Genomic DNA, 21865 nt, shown 5'->3' with positions numbered 1-21865 from the left:
ATCTCTGATGTTTTCAACCTGTTCAATTCCATTTCCCTCCAGTAGAGGGTGAGAATGCATCACAGTGAAATAGTGCTTACAATGGTTGATCTCCAATCCTCTTATAAATTACATATTTATGCAGGAAAGTTGGACAATATTGATTAACTGTTGTTTCAATGTGAGAATCATACTATATTCTGATCCTATAACCTCAGGTCACTGCTGCAGGGCATTGATCAGCGCCCTGATCTCCTCTCTCCTGTGTGAGTGATCCAGTCATGGATCACCAGGGAGACAACATCTAAATACAATGTGAGTAACAAGTCGCTCCACCTCTTAGTGAACTTTAACCGTTCACTATCAACCGGCTCCAGTGAACTTTGACTCTCTGATTCTCTATGTTTCACTGACGAGTGACGGCAGCAGGGGGGGGAAGCTGTTTAACAGTTTAAATGTTTCTTATTGTGGTCAGATGACATTAAATGTGGACATGAGGGCCTGTGGATTAATCAGTTAAAGCTCTCGGGGAAGGTAAGTGGCTTCTCAGGCTGAAATCAAGTGAATCTGAATGAAGTGCGTCGGAGCAGTAAATGGGTTTGGCTCTTCAGCATTGACTCACCTTTTGTGTTCCTCTACAGATGACACAGAACATGTTTCAGGAGGGGCTGTACCAAGTGTTCTTTAAAGAGACACCTGCGACCCGCCCACAGGCCCAGACCACTGTTCAGGTGGAGCTGGACAATGTTAGGATCCATCGTTGGTTTGGGACTGTGGTCAACACCAGACTTCTAGTCAGCGGGGTGAGGTGCCACATACTGGTCAACACAAGTGTATCAGCATTCAAACAGTCTGACCTGCTTCATGCTCCATGTTCCCCCTCAGGTGGTTCAAGTCCTCAGTGCGTTAGTTTGCATTCTAAGCACAGTCACACATGCATGTGTGAGCTACAACTGCGCCGTCTCCATGACAACACCTGTGTGGTCGAGCCTATTTGTGAGTTCACGTCAATGTGAATATTTCAGACTGACACAGAGTCAGACACTGGGTCATAACTGTTGTGTTGTTACAGTACGTGGCTGCTGGATGTCTGGCAATGGAGGTTCGGAGAAAAGCCAATAAACTGAAGGTAAATGTTTAATCATTTCTTATGTCATTACTAACCCTATCAACTAGAGTCCGACCAATATGGAATTCTGAGGGCTAATGCTAATACTGATATTTAGGAGTAAAAAATATTGTCATATAACCAACCCTGTTATATATAATAATAATAATATGTTGAAGTCGTTATCAAACCAAAGTAAGATAATTGAGGTTTGACATTTTACAGTTTAACAATAACATTTATTACAAATAACTGTAAATAAAAAGAAAACACAAAAACGGCCAATTATATAGAACTGTGTTTCAACTTAAAATAAATGCAAATATTTTCTGCATCGGTTATCCTGGAAAACAAAAGTTTTCATGTAAGTGCATCCATCTGTTAAAGGCTCACATGTACAATACACCAGTCGGACTCTAGTATCAACCAACTTGATTTTGCATCTTACCTACACACAGATCATCATCCTGATGGTTCTGAACATCTTCAGTCTTCTGTTTGGATTCTCTGCTCTCCTGGCCAACAGTCTCAGGTCCACACACCCTGCTGCTCTCAGCACGAACCAACAGGTACCTCTGCAGTTCTTCAGTTATTCATTTTTAACAAGGAAATGTGTTAACATCTATTTGAGAGAATCCACCACTCCTGTGTGGAAATCAATGCTTTCTGATCAGTGTGTAATTGTTTTTCTCACTCGCTCCCTGTTGTCACCAGCGTGCCGGCTCTTATGTTGCGAGGGGAACTTCTGTAGCCTTCAGTGTTCTGTGTTTTCTGTCATCAATCTACATACTCTTCCTGTCCTGGAGAGGCCTGCGTCGCTACTGTGCTCCTCGCGCTCAGGCCTACAACCGGCTCACACAGGTAAAGTAGGACAGGACGTATGAAGGAGGAATTGGCTCAATACACCAGCTATACCACTATTCAGGCTGGATTATCACATATTGTTGGCGTTAATGTCTGATTATTTTCTCTGCACAGGATCCGGATGAAACAAATGGACCTTTACTGGAACAAGAGGAGTTTAGTCTGTGAATCTCTTTCATTCAAACTAGTGTGGACACTCCTCCCGTGGTAATCCTGGTTACTGATGTTGATCAGAGACTGTGTGAACACTCCTGATTTAAGATTGTTTTGAGATGAATTTGTTTAATAATAAAGTGTCTGCTTGTTGAAAGCTGTTATATAAAGGAAAATCTAACATTAAACAGCCGTAAACAAACCTACGTCTATCTGGTAATTTAACAGAATATTCACACAGCTGTCATGGGTTTCCAGTTGTTCAGATTTTCAACACTAGGAGGCAGCATTGCTGCATGTTTTTCATGTTAAAGTCAGATACACAGATCAACTTCCTCTATTTAGTGTAAGAATAGAGGTCGAAAGTGTTTCACTTCAGACCAGGAAACCTACAGGATGTTATGTGAGAGGACATCATGGGATGGACCAAATAGGAAATGTCCTACGATAATTCACTGATCTGATGATCACTGAGTGTAAAGGTTTAGGCTCCATTGATCTCTTCATGTATTGATCCTTATGTTCAGAGCATCAGTTTACTGAACTTTATGAAATGGTGACGACGTCTTACCCTCACTTATCATGAGACTCAGCCTTATTCTAGTCGTATAGAAAATGGAAACAGTCTATTGTTAGAGGCTGAACTGCATCTGAAAGGACTTAAAAAAACATCTATGGCCTAAAACTTGAGCTGGTCCTCACAAAGATAGATGTCCAAGGCTGCACTGACACAGTGGAGGGTGTGGTGTGTGTGTGTGTGTGTGTGAGTATTTAAATGATGGAGTATTTCATTAAGAATATAAAGCAAGGTCACAGAGCACTCCTGTAGAACACGCGCGCGCGCACACACACACGCACGCACACGCACACACACACACACACACAGACACGCTAACAGACTTGTGCAAGTGAAAAGAAAAAAACCCTCACAGAGCAGCTAGTTTCTCACGGCATGTCGGGCTAACAGCTTCCAGCTGTTGCCTGGTTTGTGGAGCTGCTATGGGAACACACCGAGTACAAAGACTAACATGGGATTCATTAGTGAACGGACACGGGACCAGAATAAAAGAAAAGAATGGTGAGGTTTGGTGTCCTGAAAGAAACTGGATTTGATTAATTTGTTATCAACCACTTTGCTGTATGGTGAAACCTCACAACTACTGTTTGAGTGTGTGTTTACAAGCTGTGTCGCTGGGGTTTCGTGATATGAGTGTACATAGACATGATCGGTTTACTCAGATGTCTCCGTGCATGTTCACTGGAGCGGCTCCATGTTGCAGTCACAGACAGAAAGACTGTTTACAGCCAACCCCTGTCACAACTTGGGAAAATAATCTACCCAGATGTTTAATGAGGGGGTCTGCTGTTGGCTGATGAGTCGTTTCCTCTTCGTAAAATCTTCTGTCTTTCTTCTGAGTGTATCTTAGTTCTGAGTCCACAGGAAATCCTCCCTCTCCTTTTCTCTGAGGGTCAGAGTGTGAGAGGGAAGTGACTGGGGCCTGGATGTGATGACAAGAGAGTGAGTGTGTGCGGAAGTGGTGACTCCATGTGGAGACTCTCACTGATACTCTGACCTCTCAGCTGAACGGCCTGGAAGGATTTTAATCTGTGAGGAAGTGAGGGATTAAATAACTTCCTGTCTTTGATTTTCAATAAAGAAAAAAAACAGACAAAAGCATCATCTTGAGAACATTCATCAATAATTTATTTTTCTTACTCTCAAGAACCACCACGGCTTCTCATCTTGAAAATTCATCATCAATTTCCAACAACACAGTTTTGAAAAATGTAAAGTTACTATACAAATTTTTAATAGAAAAAAGAATAAATTAACTGTGGAATTCAGTTTTTTTTTTTCTTATCAATTCCACATTTTTTCCTACAACACCTTTAATGTATTGTTACAGTTGAACAGAACTGATAAAATCAAGTTACATGCTCTATTGTCTGCGAGGGGAAGTGTTCTACTATTAAACGGTTTGTTAAAATAAGCTTCATTTTGCACATCTGGTATTGAATCTATCGATAACAGTGGAGAGATGTCTAGATCCTATGTGACAAAGCAGTAACTGGTCATTTTGTAGCACCTGAAAGGGTCGTTACAATGTCGGAACTAAAAAAACAAAAACAATACTGATTCATATAAAATGGAACATTGTTAAAACAATGAATGTCAATGTTAAAAACCCCACAAAACCTTACGGTGCCCCTCCGCACATACAGGAAAAGACTGATAAAAGTTAGTTCACTTCTCTTGGAGTATTACAAAAAACCTCAAACATCTTAATGGAGCACAGAAAATATGGGCTTGTTTGGAACTACAGAGGGGACGTCACACTTCATCACATCGGGCTCAGAGGTCAGAGGTTTGCACAAGGTCAGAACGGGACCCTCTGGGGGCTGGGTGGGGGGGGCTGAAACTATGGAGAAAGACGTGCTAATGTTAGCGTAAAGAACTCAGGTGCTGGATGTGTTTAGGGTTGTTATCAGCGGATCTGCATGGCATGCATGGGAAAAGTCTGAGCGCAGACTCTCAGTGCAAAAAGCTGGGTCAACCTTGAATACACTGAAGTCATAACTCCTGATTAGATAGAGTGATGGTAACTGGCGAGTGCTAGTTCCAATCCTGGGTAAAGGACCTCACAAATCTGAGCGGGCGAGGGTGGATAACTCTCGGAGAACCAGCCATGCACGGGGGCACGAGAGAGGGTTAAACCTTCTCATGGGAAATAGTCTAGAAAGTGGCAGATTACATCAACTGTGCATAAAGGAAACACCACAGCGAGGGACAGAGTAAGCTGCGCGCCAACGCTCCCGAGCACGACACACGATTTATCCAGAATCTGTCATTATCTTCACATTTTGTGCAAAGACGGAACAACGGGTAAACCTTGTTCTGGGGAGCGAAGGGGAACTGGTTCGGGGACAGCGAGAACATGCACAGTTCAACTTCCTTTGTACAAAACCAGGTGTGCTTTTCTAACCCTGTTCTGAATATCTCATTGTTGTTTGGGACGTGCGATAAAATAAGTCGCTCCATCTCAAGAGGCTTTTTCCTCACTTCTTATTATGGCTTGTCGTCTGCCCTGACACTCTGGTAATATTAACTATTAATGAATCTATGTGCTGTTAAAGACACGATTATTTAACGCCTCGTCTGCGGTTCTAGCTTCTCTAGTTGCCTGTTTGCACCTCGATACAACTCATCAGTAGATGAGAGTGGAAAATGAGAACATACAACAGTAGTAGCTCCAGCCCTCACACACTGTTAACGTTGTGCTTTAAAACCAAAGTACAATCGACTTATTCCTTAACAGTCCATCTGATGCCAAATTGGATGTGAAGTGTCATCTTGCTTCCTTGCTGTTTAATAGAATGTCTATGCACTGTGGGGATTCGAAGGGATCTACAGCTCAAACAAGTTGCCGTTCCAGCGCTGAATACAGTACAAGTGTAACATGTTTGGCACAAATATATTAGTACTCGTGTGTGCCCATAGATGCAAAGTATTTTGACAGTCAGCGTGTGATCTGTCCAGCACTGAGTTCCGACTGTGTGTTCAGTCAGGATGCTGCTGTCATGCTGAAGAGACGGACAGAAAGAGGAGAAGACACAGTGCTACAGAGGGACTGACGCAAACACCCAGCATGGTGTGAACTGCTAAATAAATCCAAGACCAGAGAGGAGACAGCAGTGATAAAAACAAGATGATTCACTGTTGAGATTTATCACTTAACAGCCTCAATGTCAAACTTCACGTAACGCCAGCAGGTGTCAACAGCCAATCATCTCCTACTGTCAGGGCGGGAGATGAAAGATGTGGCGAGCTGGAATGAAACGTTGCAGTAACTGTGATCGTGTGTGGTCATGTTAAAAGATGAAGCTCCAACACGACCCTCCGCACGCTGGCTCCAGCACTGTTCGTAATCCACCACCATGCGGCCAAACAAACTGTTATGGGCAGAGGAATCGTGTAAAGACCAGACACGTACGGAGAAAACGTAGCTTGATGCCAAACACAATAACCAAAACACCATATTCTCCCTGAGATGCACTGAGGAGCCTCAACTCCAGGCATCACAGGGCAGGGAACATGTGCTTCAGTTCACTCAGGATTTACACACCACTTCATAGACTTGTACAATGTTTGTTATTGCTATAGTCCTCGCAAATATTCCCGACAGCGTCCCAGAAACCATCCTGTGAATTCACAGGCGCTCTTCCCAAGGTGTGACCAGTCAATCCAGTAGTTGTCTTTGGTTGTGGGTTAAAAACTGAGAAGAGTCATGTGTGTTAATCCAGATTTTGGAAAAATTGGTGTCGTCTTTTCTTATTTATAATTACGCAGGGAGAAATGAACAAACAGAAACAAGACGAACAACAGTGATGGGAGTAATGAAGACCAACACAGTTTGTTCGAGGGCAGGGAATGGGTTATAAACTGGTGGCTCAAATCCAGTAATGATTTGGTGGCAATGCACTAAAGTTTGTTAGATTAGGGGGGGGGGGCTCAAAGATGAGTTATGAAACGGATCCTGGAAATGGCCGATAGTTGAATTTTGTTGAGTTTGAGTTTCTGTGCTCTCTATCCCCATCGCTTCTTCCCCCTCGTCCCGGTGAGGGTGGGTACAGACGGAGCTCCTTGGTGCTGTAGGGCAACTGTTCAACAGCTGAGGTGGCACTTCTCAGTCTGTCTGATGAAATCCGCCCTAATCAGAGCCCAGTGAGTGTGTCCCTGTCTGGCTGAGCTGTGATAGAGGAGGGGGCATAATAAAGAGGGGAAATGGATGAAGGGGCGGGATAGAGGGAGGAGGAGGAAGGCTCATATCCAGTCCACCAATCCGGTCGGGGCAGGATTTTGTAGGGTTTTAAGGATGAGGTTGTTGGTTGTCGATGGGTAGTAGTGAGGGACAGTGGAGAGGCAGTAGGAGAGGGCGACGGGACTTTTCTCGGCTCCTAAAGGAAGGTCTCAGACCAGGGTTCCAGGTTTGGCCTTGTCGTGTCCGTACCACTGCACATCTGCCAGCTCTGAACACAGGGGGCTGCTGATAAAACAGCTGTCACTGAACGACCTGCGGAGGAAGAGAGAGCAGGATCGCACTGACGTCACACAACAGCTTCTCATTTCAAAAGGTAAATCAGTCAAACAAATCTAAAAAACCATCATCGACACGATTTTCTAGTTGTCAGCATTCGTTTTTAAGAAGAACGTTCTCGTGGTGCCACACATTCAGCACATGGTTAGGTATTTCTATTAGTACATCCTGTAGGGAATGAGCCACATTATCAGAACACAGAGCAGAGCACATGCAGAGATCAGATACAGATGCAGCCAGACAAGTACCTGACACACATACCTCCACCCAACAGAGCGAGAAATTGTGAACCCCTCGTCGTTGTCAGCCCCCGCACAGTCGATGATACATTTGAGCTGTTTTCAGACATGAACATGAAGATGTCCGGACTAAACTGTGAGGATATTCTCTGGATTTCGCCTTTTTTATATAAAGAACGCAGCAGATTGTCTGAGTCAGACCTGTTCAGAACAACAGGGAAATCTCTGGAGCGTTGAGGCGAGAGATGGCGCATATAGGAGGCAGGACATGATGCATAAATCCTGCTGCAGTCGGCCCTGATCACCAAACGCTCTCGAATCTCGTTGTCTTTTCAAGTTAACGTCTTTGTCGGCCTCTTCTACAAGAATGGCAGCACTTTTTCATCCTGATAGTTTGTCTATTTCAGTTTCTCGTTTGTCTCGTGTTAGAAACCTCATCAACGCATAATCCTTCTTATTAGTATTCTCAAATGTCATTGGTTTGTACTAGGGGGCGGATATTTGCGTTCTCGCATACATCAACTCTGGATAATTTCAGGAGATAATCCAGAGTTCAGTGCATGTCTGAAAGCAGCTTTATCGTGTATTGATTGTGTACAGACTTTGTGTAAATTTGTCCCAATATATTTTTGCCTCAAGTTTCTTTTTTTGTTTGCAATGTCTGCTTATGCTGCTGCTGTGTCTTCCCAACAGTATACACTCTATGTTTAGACCACTGGGAGGCCGAAAGCACAGACAGTACCTCTATGCATCAGAGCTGGGCTGAGGGGGAGACTGACAGACGTCCTCAGTAGGAGAGCAGTCTGCTGTGCCTCTAAACCAGGAGAGAGGACACACACACAAGGAAAGAAGGGTTAGTACGGACAGAAAGAGAGACGAAAAAGAAACGACAATATTAGGTGGTAGAAAATTGCTCCGTTGAGGACAGACGTTGTGAGAGATGGGACGAAAAACAGAGGAAGTGAAGATGCAGTGTTAAAAACATTTACACAAATAGCATGAAAAGCCAAGAGGAGTGTTATGCTTTGAGTACGAAAGAAAAGGTTAGAAATAGAGTTTAGTTTTCAGAATAACATTAACTGACACTGACACAGACACAACAGACAGTCAAAGCTTGTGAGGGTGTTACTGTGATGTTTGGAGAAAGATGGTGAGTAGGAAGCTGAAAGGGCAGCATCCAGTTTGTCCTGAATTTAAGATGAAGTCACATCCTCAATCATTTTGTCCCCCTGTTTCAGCTGCTTCATTTGTGTGTGTGTGTCTCTTACCCGCTCTGCCAGTTGAGGATGTGCTGTGGGCTACAGGGGGGAGTGGGTGTTGCTGCGTGTTCACTGGAGGGCGTCATACTCCTCTGGCTGTGAGGGGATGCAGCTATGGGGGGAAACTGACAGTTAGTCAGGCTGAATAAGATACAGCAGCAGCATGAGATAAAAAGAAACAAATATATATAAACACAGGGAAAACCTTTTACACTTTCTCTCCCCTCGCATAGCTACAGTTTTAATCCAAAATGATGCGTCACCATACATTTGTCCAAAACAGCTACTGCAACTCCCATATAACCTTTATATAATCTAAACACAACTGTGCCTTTTGGATTTTTAAAGATATCTGTTTGTGTAATGTAAGTTGGTGCAGTGACATTTGATATCCACTATATTTTAGCTCTTTTGTGAGCACAAATATATTTGTGTGTGTTCTGATAGCAGATTACAATCCTTCTTGGTGCATAAGGCAGCACATTAAGGCTGATTCATGGATCTGCATCGAAGCTATGCCATAGGTACGCACGTAGGCTACGCACAGGGCCTACGTCATTGTGAGTACTTATAGTTGTGTGTAGGTGTGTGTTTGTCACTCCGCTGTAAACGCGAGAGGCCGTAGAGTTTCTATGCTACTGTGTTGGTGTTTCTTCCGGTTTCCGGTCATGCTTTGGCATCTCTGATTACTTCAGTGGCGAGTGTTATCATGTTGGAGTTGGGGCTGATGACGTCGGAGGAGATGGTCTGTACGATCATCAAACCGAGTGCGGTCTGCGTTGCCTAGATGCGTGGTTACATTTTTGGGGAGGTGCATGTCAGGGTATGGCTTCAAAGTACGTACTGGAGGAGCCGGGGATCGATCCAGAGATCTTCCAGTTGGTGGAAGACCCGATCTACCTCAGCCTTGAATCTCATAACCTCAAGGCCTTCTAGTATTTAAGATTATAATTGTCAGAGCGTCTGAATACACAGAATTATTTGTTAAACTAACAACTCCAAGGGTTTAATCTTAAACACAATGACGAATTTCTTTTCTCCATACGACAAAAGGTTGATGAGAACACAGGAAGGCGACCCACCTGGTGAGCCTTTGGCGAGTGTCCCGACTCTGCTCCCTCGTCCATGTCCCAGAGTGCCTTGCTGTGACCCTGTCTCGGAGGAGGTGGACCCCGAATGTGAATGATTCCTCTCCTTCAGGCTCCCTGAGGACCTCTGGTACCAGCATCGTAGTTCGTCAGATACCGCTGCCCTCCCCCCTCCTCCTCCACCACCCTCTCGCCCCAATGACGGAGTCCGTACGATTTGAGAGCGCGACGGCGTGAGACGGCCGCTCCCCTCTCCTCCTTCCTCTCCCCCCCAGGCCTCCTTGTACAGTCCCCCGGCTGTGTAGGAGCTGGACGTCTTGAACTGGGCCTTCACGCTGTAGTGGCCCTCCTGATCGCTCTCCAGGCTGCGCACCACCACGGGGTTGGGGCTGCCCTCCACGTACAGCGGGTACTCCTTGATGCGGTACTGAGAGGAGGGCTGGCTCTGGCTGTGGAGGTAAACTCCGTGGTGTCCCCCTCCCATGCTGCCTCCACCTGATCCTCCAACAGAGCCGTTCTTAGCTGCCAGGTTTGGCATGGAGCCGGAGTTAGAGGAACCCAGGTTTCCAGCAGACCTGGACAGAGAACATAGGTCAACACTGTACATCTTATAGATTTCTTTATACATATTATAAAACAGGGGTTGTGTCAAGGAACCCTGTATCTCCCCCACTCTTACCTGTGCCTTTGCCTCTGCCTCTGCCTGGCTTTGGAGGGTGAGTCCTCTCCCAGAGTAGAGTAGTTGGGGTTGCTGCCAGGGGGTCCACCAGCGGGGTAGTAATGCTCTGAGCTGCTTTGGCTGGTGCATGATGAGCAGTCATCCAGTGGGTCAGAGCCATTGGAGCGTCCTGGGACCAGGAAGAAGTCAGGACTGCCCAGTGTTCCCAGGGTGTGCGGGTGTGTGTCAGGGTCGGACGTGAGCAGCTTGCCCTGGGACTCGAGGCTGGAGCTGCGGTTCCTAAAGTGCTGAGCGAGACTGTGCAGACGGGTTGGACTGATGTCCACTGACCTGTAAGAATGAATTAAAAGAAACGACTTTCAGTTCATTTGGAAATTATAAAAAGTAGTTGGACAAACAAGAGAGAGCTGTGGGTCCTTTGACCCCATTCTAGTTAGGGAACTTTAAACACTCATCATTTCTTATCTTGTTGTATATATATTTATATAATCTGTTATGTTAACCAAAGTGATTTAACCCTTGAATAAACATTCAAAAGACTTCAAGACTGACCGAGTAGAATGTACATAGTGTGGGTTCCTAGTCCTCAGGTCCGGGGTCGACGGCATGCTGGACTGAGAGTTCCAGTGAGGGAGGCTCCTGATGGGGCTGCTCTGCAGAGAGTTACTGCCTCCGGCTTCTGCACTGCCAGAGCTCGGGAAACGCCTGTTACTTAGAAAGTTGCAGGGAAAATGTTCAAATATTTCCTATTAATTTGAATACATACATACTCAATTTATACAGGCATCCTGCATCAACCTACATTTGAGGTGTTCAAGCACGCTCGACTCAGTGAGGCATAATACAAATAAGTAAACTATAACTGAAATGCACTTGTGGTTGTTTAACAGTTTACTGAAATAACTTTGAGAAGCCTCACACATAAACAGTAATATATTATAGATCTACTCTTAAGGGATGGCTAACATTAAGCCACTCGTACCTTGAGTGAGAGGAGCGTTTCTTGACTTTTTCATAGGGCTCATCCAGTGACGATTCACTCCAGATCTTGGGCTTGATGGGTGATTTATCGTAGTCCAAGCGTGTGTAGTGCAGGTGTCGCAGGCCGTCCAGGGACTGCGGTGGAGGGGGCCGACTGTGAGATGGAGGCCGAGGAGGGAGGCCCTTGTGAGGTGATGCTACTGGAGAGAAGGTGGGGGTTCCTGTAACTTGAGGGTCATCTGAAAAAGAGAAATAATTGAAATAAGATTGCACACCCGTTTTCATCATTATAACAAACTATATATCTGGGAATAATGAGGAGGCTCAAGACTCACCATCATCCAAGACCAGTGCGTCGGACAGTGAGCTGTCTTCAGAACCAATATTGGCTTCTAAAGGACAGAGAAACAAAAGCAAGGTGTTAGAGATTATAGCTCAAAAGCCTAACGCAAAGCTTTCTGAAAATAGTACGAAAGAAGAATACTGGCAACTATAGCTCATATAAATAGTGGTTATTGGTACCTTCAATGATAAGTGATGCTCTCTGCGTCGGTTTCTTTCCAGAGCGGACCCGGTGCTCATTGATAGAGTTCTCAATTTCCTGGAGCTTCTTCAGTGCGTTCAGATAAGACGTCTTCCTCTGTTTCTTCAGCTTCTTACTATTTAGGTGAGGATCGCTGGCCAGACGCCGGGCTGCCTCTGTGATCTGGGACTGAATGGCAAACTCCCGCTCCAACCGCTCCAGCTCCTCTTCCTGGGATAAGCACACACACACACACAGATGATTTTAGTGCCAGCAGAGGGACACAAGCAAGCGCAAAAACACTGGATTTGCTCACAGTTTTAGCAACAGAAATCGACACAGAATCCAAAAACAACAAAGCTTCGTTTGCAGACACGTATTCAGGCTCTAACTCTCCCATGAACGCGTTTGGTTCAACACAGACCGAGCTTTGCCAGAGAAAACACACTGAGGAAATCATTTATCTGTGCTGCAGCCCCGCACTTTCTCACCGCTGCATACTGACACACTCTGTCCCCAAATAATAAAACCTCTCCATCAATCCGTCCTCTCCTCCGCTACACTTCTCCTGAGATTTGTGGAGCAGAGACTGTAAGGTGTACCAAGAAAAATATACTTGTCAAGCTACAAGTACATAGCAAATGTGTTCTACAGCCATATGTGTATCTGTGTAACAGAATACATGGTGTCGTACACTGTTGTATAATACAGTATAGTAGAAACTTGTGAATGTAATTACAGATAAGTAGCAGAGTTAAGGCAGTCTTGTAACACAGACGCACACATTGTACAGCATTTAATGTGTACATGCACATGTCAGAAAACACATGATTTGACTTCCCCCCAGAGAGAGAGAGAGAGAGAGGGTGGGGGGGTGTATATTGAATCGGGTCGACATCTTATTGGACGACCTCAGTTCTGTGGAATCCCTCTCACTAACAGCACGTCGCACTGCTGCCAGGGCGGCTTCTGTTTCTGTGTGTCTACGAGTTTAAGGTGTTCAGCATGAATTAAGAAACATCATCTTTCTGCTTTGCAAGGCAGTTGTGTGATATTGTGTCCACCGGATTTCTTTTCAAAGCCTAAAACCTCAGCAACCCACATGCCTGCACACATACAAAAACACACACAAAATCCTACTATCACCACTTCCTATGGCGAGCATGCCGCCAGACTATTTTTAGATGTTCTGCTGTTCTGGAAAATCTACCCATGGCACAAAAAAAGACAGCAAGACAAAGATGCAGCACAGCTACTTACGACTCAGACTGGTGCTTTGCAGTGCTCTCACTTTCCTTTGCTTTCTTAACAAATGAGCAGGGATCACTTAATAATCATCAATCATCACCCCGTGCCATTTTACGCACAAGGTTTTAAATGAAGTTAATCCTGAACAACCTGTAAAAGCCACCAAGTGTTTAACCTTTATTTGGCCAAAGGTTGCAGGTCATTTTATATACACTACCGTTCAAAAGTTTAGGGTCACTTAGAAATTTCCTTATTTTTCAAAGAAAAGCACTGTTTTTTTCAATGAAGATAACATTAAATTAATCAGAAATACACTCTATACATTGTTAATGTGGTAAATGACTATTCTAGGTGGAAACGTCTGGTTTTTAATGAAATATCTACATAGGTGTATAGAGGCCCATTTCCAGCAACTATCACTCCAGTGTTCTAATGGTACATTGTGTTTGCTAATCGCCTTAGAAGACTAATGGATGATTAGAAAACCCTTGAAAACCCTTGTGCAATTATGTTAGCACAGCTGAAAACTGTTTTGCTGGTGAGAGAAGCTATAAAACTGGCCTTCCTTTGAGCTAGTTGAGTATCTGGAGCATCACATTTGTGGGTTGAGTGGAAGAGTGCCTGACGCCATCTGTCAAGCATGGTGGCGGTAATGTGATGGTCTGGGGCTGCTTTGGTGCTGGTAAAGTGGGAGATTTGTACAAGGTAAAAGGGATTTTAAATAAGGAAGGCTATCACTCCATTTTGCAACGCCATGCCATACCCTGTGGACAGCACTCGATTGGAGCCAATTTCCTCCTACAACAGGACAATGACCCAAAGCACACCTCCAAATTATGCAAGAACTATTTAGGGAAGAAGCAGGCAGCTGGTATGCGGTCTGTAATGGAGTGGCCAGCGCAGTCACCAGATCTCAACCCCATTGAGCTGTTGTGGGAGCAGCTTGACTGTATGGTACGCAAGAAGTGCCCATCAAACCAATCCAACTTGTGGGAGGTGCTTCAGGAAGCGTGGGGTGAACTTTCTACAGATTACCTCAACAAATTAACAGCTAGAATGCCAAAGGTCTGCAATGCTGTAATTGCTGCAAATGGAGCATTCTTTGACGAAAGCAAAGTTTGAAGAACAAAATTAATATTTCAAATAAAAATCATTATTTCTAACCTTGTCAATGTCTTGACTATATTTTCTATTAATTTTGCAACTCATTTGATAAATAAAAGTGTGAGTTTTCATGGAAAACACGAAATTGTCTGGGTGACCCCAAACTTTTGAACGGTAGTGTATATATTTTAAAATAGTTATTTATAAGTTCACATGACAATCAATATATGTTCAATAGTGAAATATGCTACATGTCATATGTCGGTTTGTGTTAAACTGCTTCGAGGCACTAGGGTACAGCTATGTCCGTATGGGGTTTAGACTGGTGATAGGCTGTAAAGCCGTTTTGATTCTTATAACAGGCTGTGAAGTCAATGGAGCTTTGGTTCGACACAAGTTTTTTGTTGTGTGATATGTAGATAATATCAATCTAAGTGTGAATAGAGCATGATGTTGGTAATGGACCAAGCTGAGCTGCAAATTCGGATCACCTGTTTCACCGTAGAATTAGGACCACACAGATTTAAATCTAAACAAGATGCTCTGCTGGCTTTGTGGCTTAAGAACTTGGAGGATGGTAAAACAGACACTTGATCTGCACTGAGCTGTTCAACAGCAGTTGTGATCAATAAAGCCGATCCTCTGCACTACATCATTCAACATATTCCAATCCCTCCAGCCCAGTGCCTGTCAGACATGAAGCATTTTGTGTTTGTTTCAAACACTGACACGTCCAGTTTACCTCCTGTTTTCACTAAACTTGTGCACAGACATTGGAGAGTGTAGTCATGTGCTACTAAGAAGAACTGAGAGTTGAATCTTCACCTCTCCCTTAAGAACAATCTTCTTCTCGTCCAGTTTGAAGGCCGTACCGATCTTTCTTCTCACTGTGGGCGGCTCCTCTCCCACATCCAGAGGATATTCCTTCGGAAGCTTTCCTGTCAGTTCCTGGAAAATACAAGAGCGTGCCAGGGTAATAAGGTTAGGAAAGAAGAGCTAAAAGGTATTTTGGTTTTCAAGGTTGTGTTTTCTCATACCGCCTCTCTGATGCAGATGCTCTTCAGTTCCTCTAGTCTCTGTTTTAGCGTTTCCTCCAGAGCTTCCTGCCTGGCCCTTAGTGCTGCCAGCATGTCCTTCTTAGCTGTCTGGGAGCTGTCTGATTCCTGAGAGCCTGAGGGGTACAGACAGCACAAGACGTGAGGGCAACACTTAGGATGGTGTGTGTGTGTGTTTTTGTGTGTGTGTGTATGTTGTGGGGACATTCTATGATGACGATTGTGGAGGGGAAGGAGACAATCGTTCATGCACCTGCGAGCCTTGCAGGATGTTTACAGGGAAGTGAATGGTGTGTTTCGATAAGGAAACTGAGTTTCAGTGTTTCAAGGAAGGCGCAGTTTAGGACAAAGTCTGTGACGCACAATTTCCAAGACTCAGATTGTGCCAGTCTTGTTTGCAACATGCCTGGTTGAAAACAACACAAACACTACGACACACACACATTCTGTTTCTCTCTGTTGCTCTCTCTGTGACCCTCTGTGGTTCACTATCCAGTCAAATATAGCAACAAAACAAAACTAACCACTGCTGAGACTTGTGGCAGCAAGACATTTTCTACTGTTCCAAAACAGTTAGAATTAAGTTCGGTGTTTTAGATCTGTTTAAGCAACATTTCACTCAGAGTTTTAATTTGATTTGACAAATCCTACAATCTAGATCTTTCTGTTTAAACTGCCACAGACAGAGAGGAGTTGGCTGTGGCAGTAATCGGAGGAACATAGAGGTGATTAAAAAACAATTCTCAGTGGAAAGGAAGATCGAGCTTTGGCTATTATAGAGTCCCAAAACTTTGGAACACTCTGCCCACTAAACTCAGACAGACTCGCTCTTTAGCTTCTTTTAAATTCCTCTTTGTCCGAGACTGTTTTGGAATATTTGATTTCCATTCATTTATTTTTTATTTATTCCCTGATCTGGTTTTTAAGCTTTTAATCTTTTGGTTTTATTCCTTCCTGTTAAGCCTTTTGTAACATTGTGAGGAAAAGTGCCATATAAATAAACTTTATTATTATTATGGATGTGACACTACCACTCCTGTGACATATTTATGTTGCTGGGCGAGCTGTAGATCATGAAATCAACAAGCTGACAAACACCAATGAGACAAATGACAAGACTAAGTCAGATAAGACAGAGACACAGTGTGTGATGAGCCAGGGGGGGGGGGACTAAAGAAGAACAGAGAGGAGAGAAAAGGGAGATAAGGAGGACTGGAGAGATAAAGGGCAAGGATTAGGGAGGAAGGGAGAGATTTATGTATCTTTACTGACAAAAATAGAGGTTAAGGAAGAAACAGATGCAATCAGAGGAACAAGCAGGAAATTATTAGTGAAATAGAACATTCCTGCAACAGTAATTGATTGATAAGATGTACTGTAATCTAAATAGCCGCATGCCAGGACTAACATACTTGTCTCTGCAGCAGTAGCTAACTTGGTGGTGCAGTAATTGTGTTTTGCAAAATGCGACACACTTACATGGCTGTTTGGGTTTAAAAGGGCATTTTCCTCTCTTTGCTTATTTTAGCTCATGTCTGTCACACTCATTACTCGTTCAGCACAGATAAGCATTGTTTCAAAGGCTGACGCAAAGTTCTCTTCATTCTTTCACTCTCTAAATTTAGAGGGGGCCGGGGCCTCTGGAGGATGAGTCTGTGTGACATGGGGGGGTGGGAGTGGTACATACAGAAAGACGGTGGGTGGGTGGGGATTTGTGTACAGTAGATGTGTGAGAACATTCAGCAGAGATTCAGAGGCCTCTTTCCAGAAGCAGCTGTTTCTGTCCCTCCAGTTGTCAACAAGACTCCCTCTCATTACCACATAGGCAACCACAAATACACTCACATATCAGAATTCCTCTCTCCCTCTTTGTCCATTAACACCCCCCACACACACATAGAGACACACATACATCATCTTTTTTTTCCTCAAACACACGCACACGCACACACACACGTGTACTCTATATACTGACCTGAGGAGAGCAGACTGCCACTGCTGCCACTGATAATCTTGCCCTTGCTGCCCATGTTGGCAAGCTTGGAGGTCTTCAGAGTTCCTGTTTCCGTGAGGTCTATCGCAATTTCACTCAAGCTCCGTGCTGCATGGATCTTTGACTGGACAGACAAGAACACAGAGAATTTGTCAAGATACGACATGAAGCAGTTTCAGTGCAAACCTCTTGACAACGCTTGCTGCTTGTACATTTCTAAGTAGGTCTGGTCTGTGTGCTTTGAAGTGTGTCTTGTGAGACTGACTGACCTTGCTCTGCTTGCGGTCCAGGTAGAACTGGTGTTGGCTGATGGCCATGGCCCAGATGGACTTGATGAGGGCGGGACAGGCGTACCACGTATGCACAGCGATGCCACTGTGACCAAACGTCCTTCTTGTCACCGACGCCCTGCAGTAGGAGCGGACACAAGGCCTCCTTATATACACTGAATACAAAAGACAGCTACACGTATGCAGCGGTGAAAACACTCAACTACGCTACCACCACGACTATTAACAGAATGACTACTGCTGCGGCTGCTGTGGAGAAGGATGAAATAATATTAGAGGTCTGAGAGAGCAGACCTGATAGAGATATTTCTTGCAGAGCCACACACGATGTTCCCCATTGTTTACTCATCCTTGTTCAAACACACATCTGTAGCTGAGCAACAGACCCGCTCGCCCCAAATGACAGCCTCCTTCAAAGAAAACACCACTGCTCTCTCTTTCACCCCGTCTGTCTCTTTCTCCCTTTCCCTCCCTCCCTCTGTCTGTAGAAGAACACTCAGCATATATAGCCATGTTAAATAAACATGAGAGGTCACTTCCTCCGCAAAACAGCCATTACTTAGCCATCTCTCCTTCTATCAAGGGTTTGCTCTGCATGTGTGTGTGAATGTGTGTCTGAGAGAGAGAGAGCACATGATTTTGTGCATGTGGCCGCACAAGTGTGTTAATAATCAGCCTATCAATCTATGTCAGGCTCCACTGGGACATCCCCAATATCTTGCTCTATTGCCAAGACAAATTCTGCAACCATTATGGAATTAGATTCAAATCTCTCCTTTCCTGCACCGCATCGTATGTAGCTTCAGCCTTTACACATTCACATATGGCACAGTGGTAATGTACAGTAAATCAACAGTGAAAATCAAACTGTAGCAAGTTGACAAGTTGCTTGAATTTGTGATATAAATTTACCTCCTGGGGTCATGAACTTCCACTGAAAACTTCTTCTCTCGGAAATAGAGGTTCTCCAACTGACGCCATTGGAACACCTGAGGTTCAGGAGAAACACACAATCTTCAGGGCTTGCTCGTGCAAAAACAAGCCTCACATTAAATCCACACAGCTTTCCGCCAAATCCTCTATTCTCGTCTATGTATGTTCCAATTTGTTATGAAAAAAAAAAAAATGCAATGGATAAGGAGGAGGAGAAAAATGGAAGGAGGAGTTATGAGCAGAGAAGGAGGTGGAGAGAAGAGGACCTCGTCTGGGGCTCTCTGATCAGGTCCAGACCAGGCTGTCCTGTCCACAGCGGATCCCTGCGCTGGATGACCTCACTCTGGAGAAAGACAGTGTGAGAGGGAGGAGGCTTTCTCTCCTTTGCTCAACTTTTTTTCTCCTCCTCTCTTTTCCGTCCACTTTATGAACCATCGGCTTCTCTTTAAATGAAGCCAAAGCCAGCTGGGCGAGAAAGTTTCCCCCAAGACGTACTCCGCAGCATGTGTGTGTTGCTTAAATCCTCCCAGACGCAAGGGAACAGAAAGTTTTTAGATGGTGGGTGTTCACCATCTGTAGGCATGTGTGTGTGTGTGTGTGTGTGTGTGTGTGTGCTGGTGGAGAGAAAGTGTGTGAAGTTAAGTTTCCACCTCTCCTGGAGCTCTGCTATGAGGGAGGGGGCGTTCATGCCTTCCCGCCTCCTGACCCCTCCTCCCTCCCTCAGGGACTGTGCTTCCTGCTCTGGGCCCTGTGGCTGGGAGGTGTGTGTGTGTGTGTGTGTGTGTGTGTGTGTGTGTGTGTGTGTGTGTGTGTGTGTGTGTGTGTGTGTGTGTGTGTGTGTGTGTGTGTGTGTAACAAGGGGTCAGGGGAGGAGTGATGAAGGGGGGAAAAAGGTTTATGTGGCCCCTGCAATTGAAGTGCACACACACACACCCACGCACACACAGTGACATTGTCGGAGCCTGTTTCTTGTTAAGAGAAAAGGTGGTGTGGGCTATTTCAGAACACAAAGGGCCTCCAACTATCAGCTGGAGCAGGCATGCAAACATGGACACACACCACACACACACACAAACGTCTGACAGCCACGCACCAGCCATTAAGTGAGTAAAGTAGAAAACAGGCAAACAGGGGGAATAGAAACAAAGTCAAAGACCCGGCTATGACAGGATGAGGGAGGAAAAGAACGAGGAGAAAGGGAGCTGAGGGAGGAACAGGTCACAGCCCAGGAATTTGAACAGGCTGGGAAAACAATGGACAGATGGATGACAGGGAGGAAAGGGAAGGAGGGGGAGAAATATTACGAAGACAGAATGTAAACACAATCCAATGTATGTATTTATGCACAATGTGTGTGTGTAGTGCATGAGTATGAAGAAAGCAAACTGGTGCTCTTATCAAGATTCTTTGTGTACCGTAAATTTTCAATGGAGTGTGAAGTGCTAATGTAGCATGGTGCTATTAATAGTGGGCAGGGAAGATAGTGAGAGTTTGCTTTGGTGTGTGTATGTGTGGGTGTGTGTGTGCGTGTGCTGGCTACATGTGGAGCGTAGCCGTAGAGATAAAACAGGTGTTTGTAACTGTGTTCAGGCACGAGACCACTAAAGTTATCTTTTGCAGTGTTGCTGTAATTTTGTAAGTGGACTTTGATGTTTTCAGGATAAGTTTTTCATGTGTGCATGTGTGCAAATTGGGTTTAAATATAAATGGAGAACGTTAACAAAAGTTACACGACTTTGAACAAAGGGCAACAAGGTCAGTGTAGAGTTTAAAACTACACATCTTGTGTTGCGTTTCTGTGCGGTTTCAAACTGTTGCTCCTGTTACATATGCATATTGTGATAATGGGACCTTTGTAGTCTTTGTGACTACTTTGTGAATAGCTTTAATATCTGATGAAATGCTGCAGACAGACTCTTTCTTGAACTCTGTTCTGCTATTAGGGCGAGGGCCCTGCATGTCTATGTGCGTCAGCTATAAATCCTCCCTCTGACTGTGAAACACTTACTGGCACAAACACACACGAGAAAGGGAAGTGACTGGTCATTGTTCACAAGCAATTGGGTGCTCATATGCACGAACCCATGTCTGTCTCATAATAATATCTGTGCACATGATTACACATCCGTTACAGATGAAAAGGTCAGATGTGATAGAGGGTAAAGGCCTTTATTCTGTGCAGTCGACTCCCTGGGGACTCTGGGAAGAATAGAAAGTTTAAATAGCAAAGGCCAGAATAACTGTGAGGCCACGTATTATTATTTTCTAGGGGTGGACCTGAGGGTACCAAAGACTATTGTTTCACTCATAGGTGGGGTTCTGGTGAGCAATACTACATCTACCAGTTGTCATGGAGATACAGATATACTGTGGGGTCACTTCCTGTTGTTTGTGTTTGGGTTGTGGAGTTTCAGTGGGAGGACATTTATGGAAAAACCAGAAATGGAAATAAAGCTGCCTATTGGCTCAAAATGCAACATAGACAGAGGTTGGCTAAAGTAAATGAGTGTGTGAATCCACTGCAGAAAACAGAAACCTGCACTGAAATGCAAGTAAGATGACGACAGTTTTCACCATAGTCTTTTGTTTTTCATTGTGGCTTCATCAGTGTCGACAGAAGCTGCTCCGTGTTAGCCTTAAGTCAGTCAGTCTGGTAGTCAGTCAATACACAGACCCTATAATTTCTGCCTTAATGAGTCAGATCCCACTAACAAGGCATTAGCACGTGTGTGGTTAGGTTGCAGGCCCCTGTCAGTGTGTGTGTGTGTGCTGTATGTGGCCTGCGGTGAGCTGAGGGGGAAAAGTACTATCCCCAAATAAACGTGGAGGGTGCAGTGGATGGTTTTCATTTAGAAACAACAGGAACTCCCCTCGTAAAGAGACAAATTAAACGCAACTGCCTTTAGTACACATACACACACACCTACAGTATAATACTGCACTGCTGAACATCATGGAGTCAATTATTAATAAATAAAAAAGGTTTGTGATGAAAACATAAACTAATTGGTTCAAAATGTCACATAATTAGTGTTCTCCCTCCCTGAGTCACTGGGCTGAAAACGTGAACAGTGACAAACTGGAGATTACACTCTGACTCAGTGGTTACTGGTAGTGGACTGGCCGGCTGATTGACTAATCACCAAATCAAATGCTCTTCCTCCAGTCTGTTGAAACAGGGATGACTCTCATTACTAAAATAACATGGAACACTGCTGGTGACCCCTGTGAGTCTCTTTCTGTGAAACGATGAACAGCTTTAAAAAAGAAGCA

General features: G+C 44.5%; 2 protein-coding genes across 2 annotated transcripts in view; one reads left to right on the top strand and one right to left on the bottom strand.

Annotated features, from left to right (window-relative positions):
- The first annotated feature begins 370 nt into the window (after positions 1-370).
- On the top strand, positions 371-2296 carry si:dkey-30c15.13 (uncharacterized protein LOC558731 homolog). The gene is made up of 7 exons (XM_034587202.1): positions 371-513; positions 621-782; positions 865-975; positions 1052-1108; positions 1546-1656; positions 1802-1948; positions 2066-2296. The coding sequence occupies exons 2-7, from the start codon at positions 621-623 to the stop codon at positions 2117-2119; spliced, it is 642 nt and encodes a 213-aa protein (XP_034443093.1). The 5' UTR covers positions 371-513; the 3' UTR covers positions 2120-2296.
- A 1489-nt stretch (positions 2297-3785) lies between these two features.
- Positions 3786-21865, bottom strand: part of frmd4a (FERM domain containing 4A) — a 65727-nt gene continuing 47647 nt past the window's right edge. Inside the window, 13 exon segments of the mRNA XM_034587197.1 lie at positions 3786-7176; positions 8708-8810; positions 9781-10361; positions 10466-10795; positions 11018-11170; positions 11448-11685; positions 11782-11838; positions 11969-12200; positions 15147-15269; positions 15359-15492; positions 17352-17493; positions 17639-17777; positions 18572-18648. Of these exon segments, the coding sequence (XP_034443088.1) occupies positions 7074-7176; positions 8708-8810; positions 9781-10361; positions 10466-10795; positions 11018-11170; positions 11448-11685; positions 11782-11838; positions 11969-12200; positions 15147-15269; positions 15359-15492; positions 17352-17493; positions 17639-17777; positions 18572-18648 (2412 nt within the window). The 3' untranslated portion in view covers positions 3786-7073.

Source organism: Hippoglossus hippoglossus, chromosome 6 (assembly GCF_009819705.1).
Source record: "Hippoglossus hippoglossus isolate fHipHip1 chromosome 6, fHipHip1.pri, whole genome shotgun sequence".
NCBI classification, from domain to species: domain Eukaryota; kingdom Metazoa; phylum Chordata; class Actinopteri; order Pleuronectiformes; family Pleuronectidae; genus Hippoglossus; species Hippoglossus hippoglossus.
The sequence above is the reverse complement of the archived record's forward strand: the minus strand, read 5'-3'. Positions and strand labels throughout refer to the sequence as shown.

Coding starts and splice junctions, on each gene's coding strand:
- si:dkey-30c15.13 (XM_034587202.1), top strand. CDS start 621: ATGACACAGAACATGTTTCAGGAGGGGCTGTACCAAGTGTTCTTTAAA. Junction 976..1,051: donor CTGTGTGGTCGAGCCTATTT/GTGAGTTCACGT, acceptor GTGTTGTTACAG/TACGTGGCTGCTGGATGTCT. Junction 1,109..1,545: donor GAAAAGCCAATAAACTGAAG/GTAAATGTTTAA, acceptor ACCTACACACAG/ATCATCATCCTGATGGTTCT.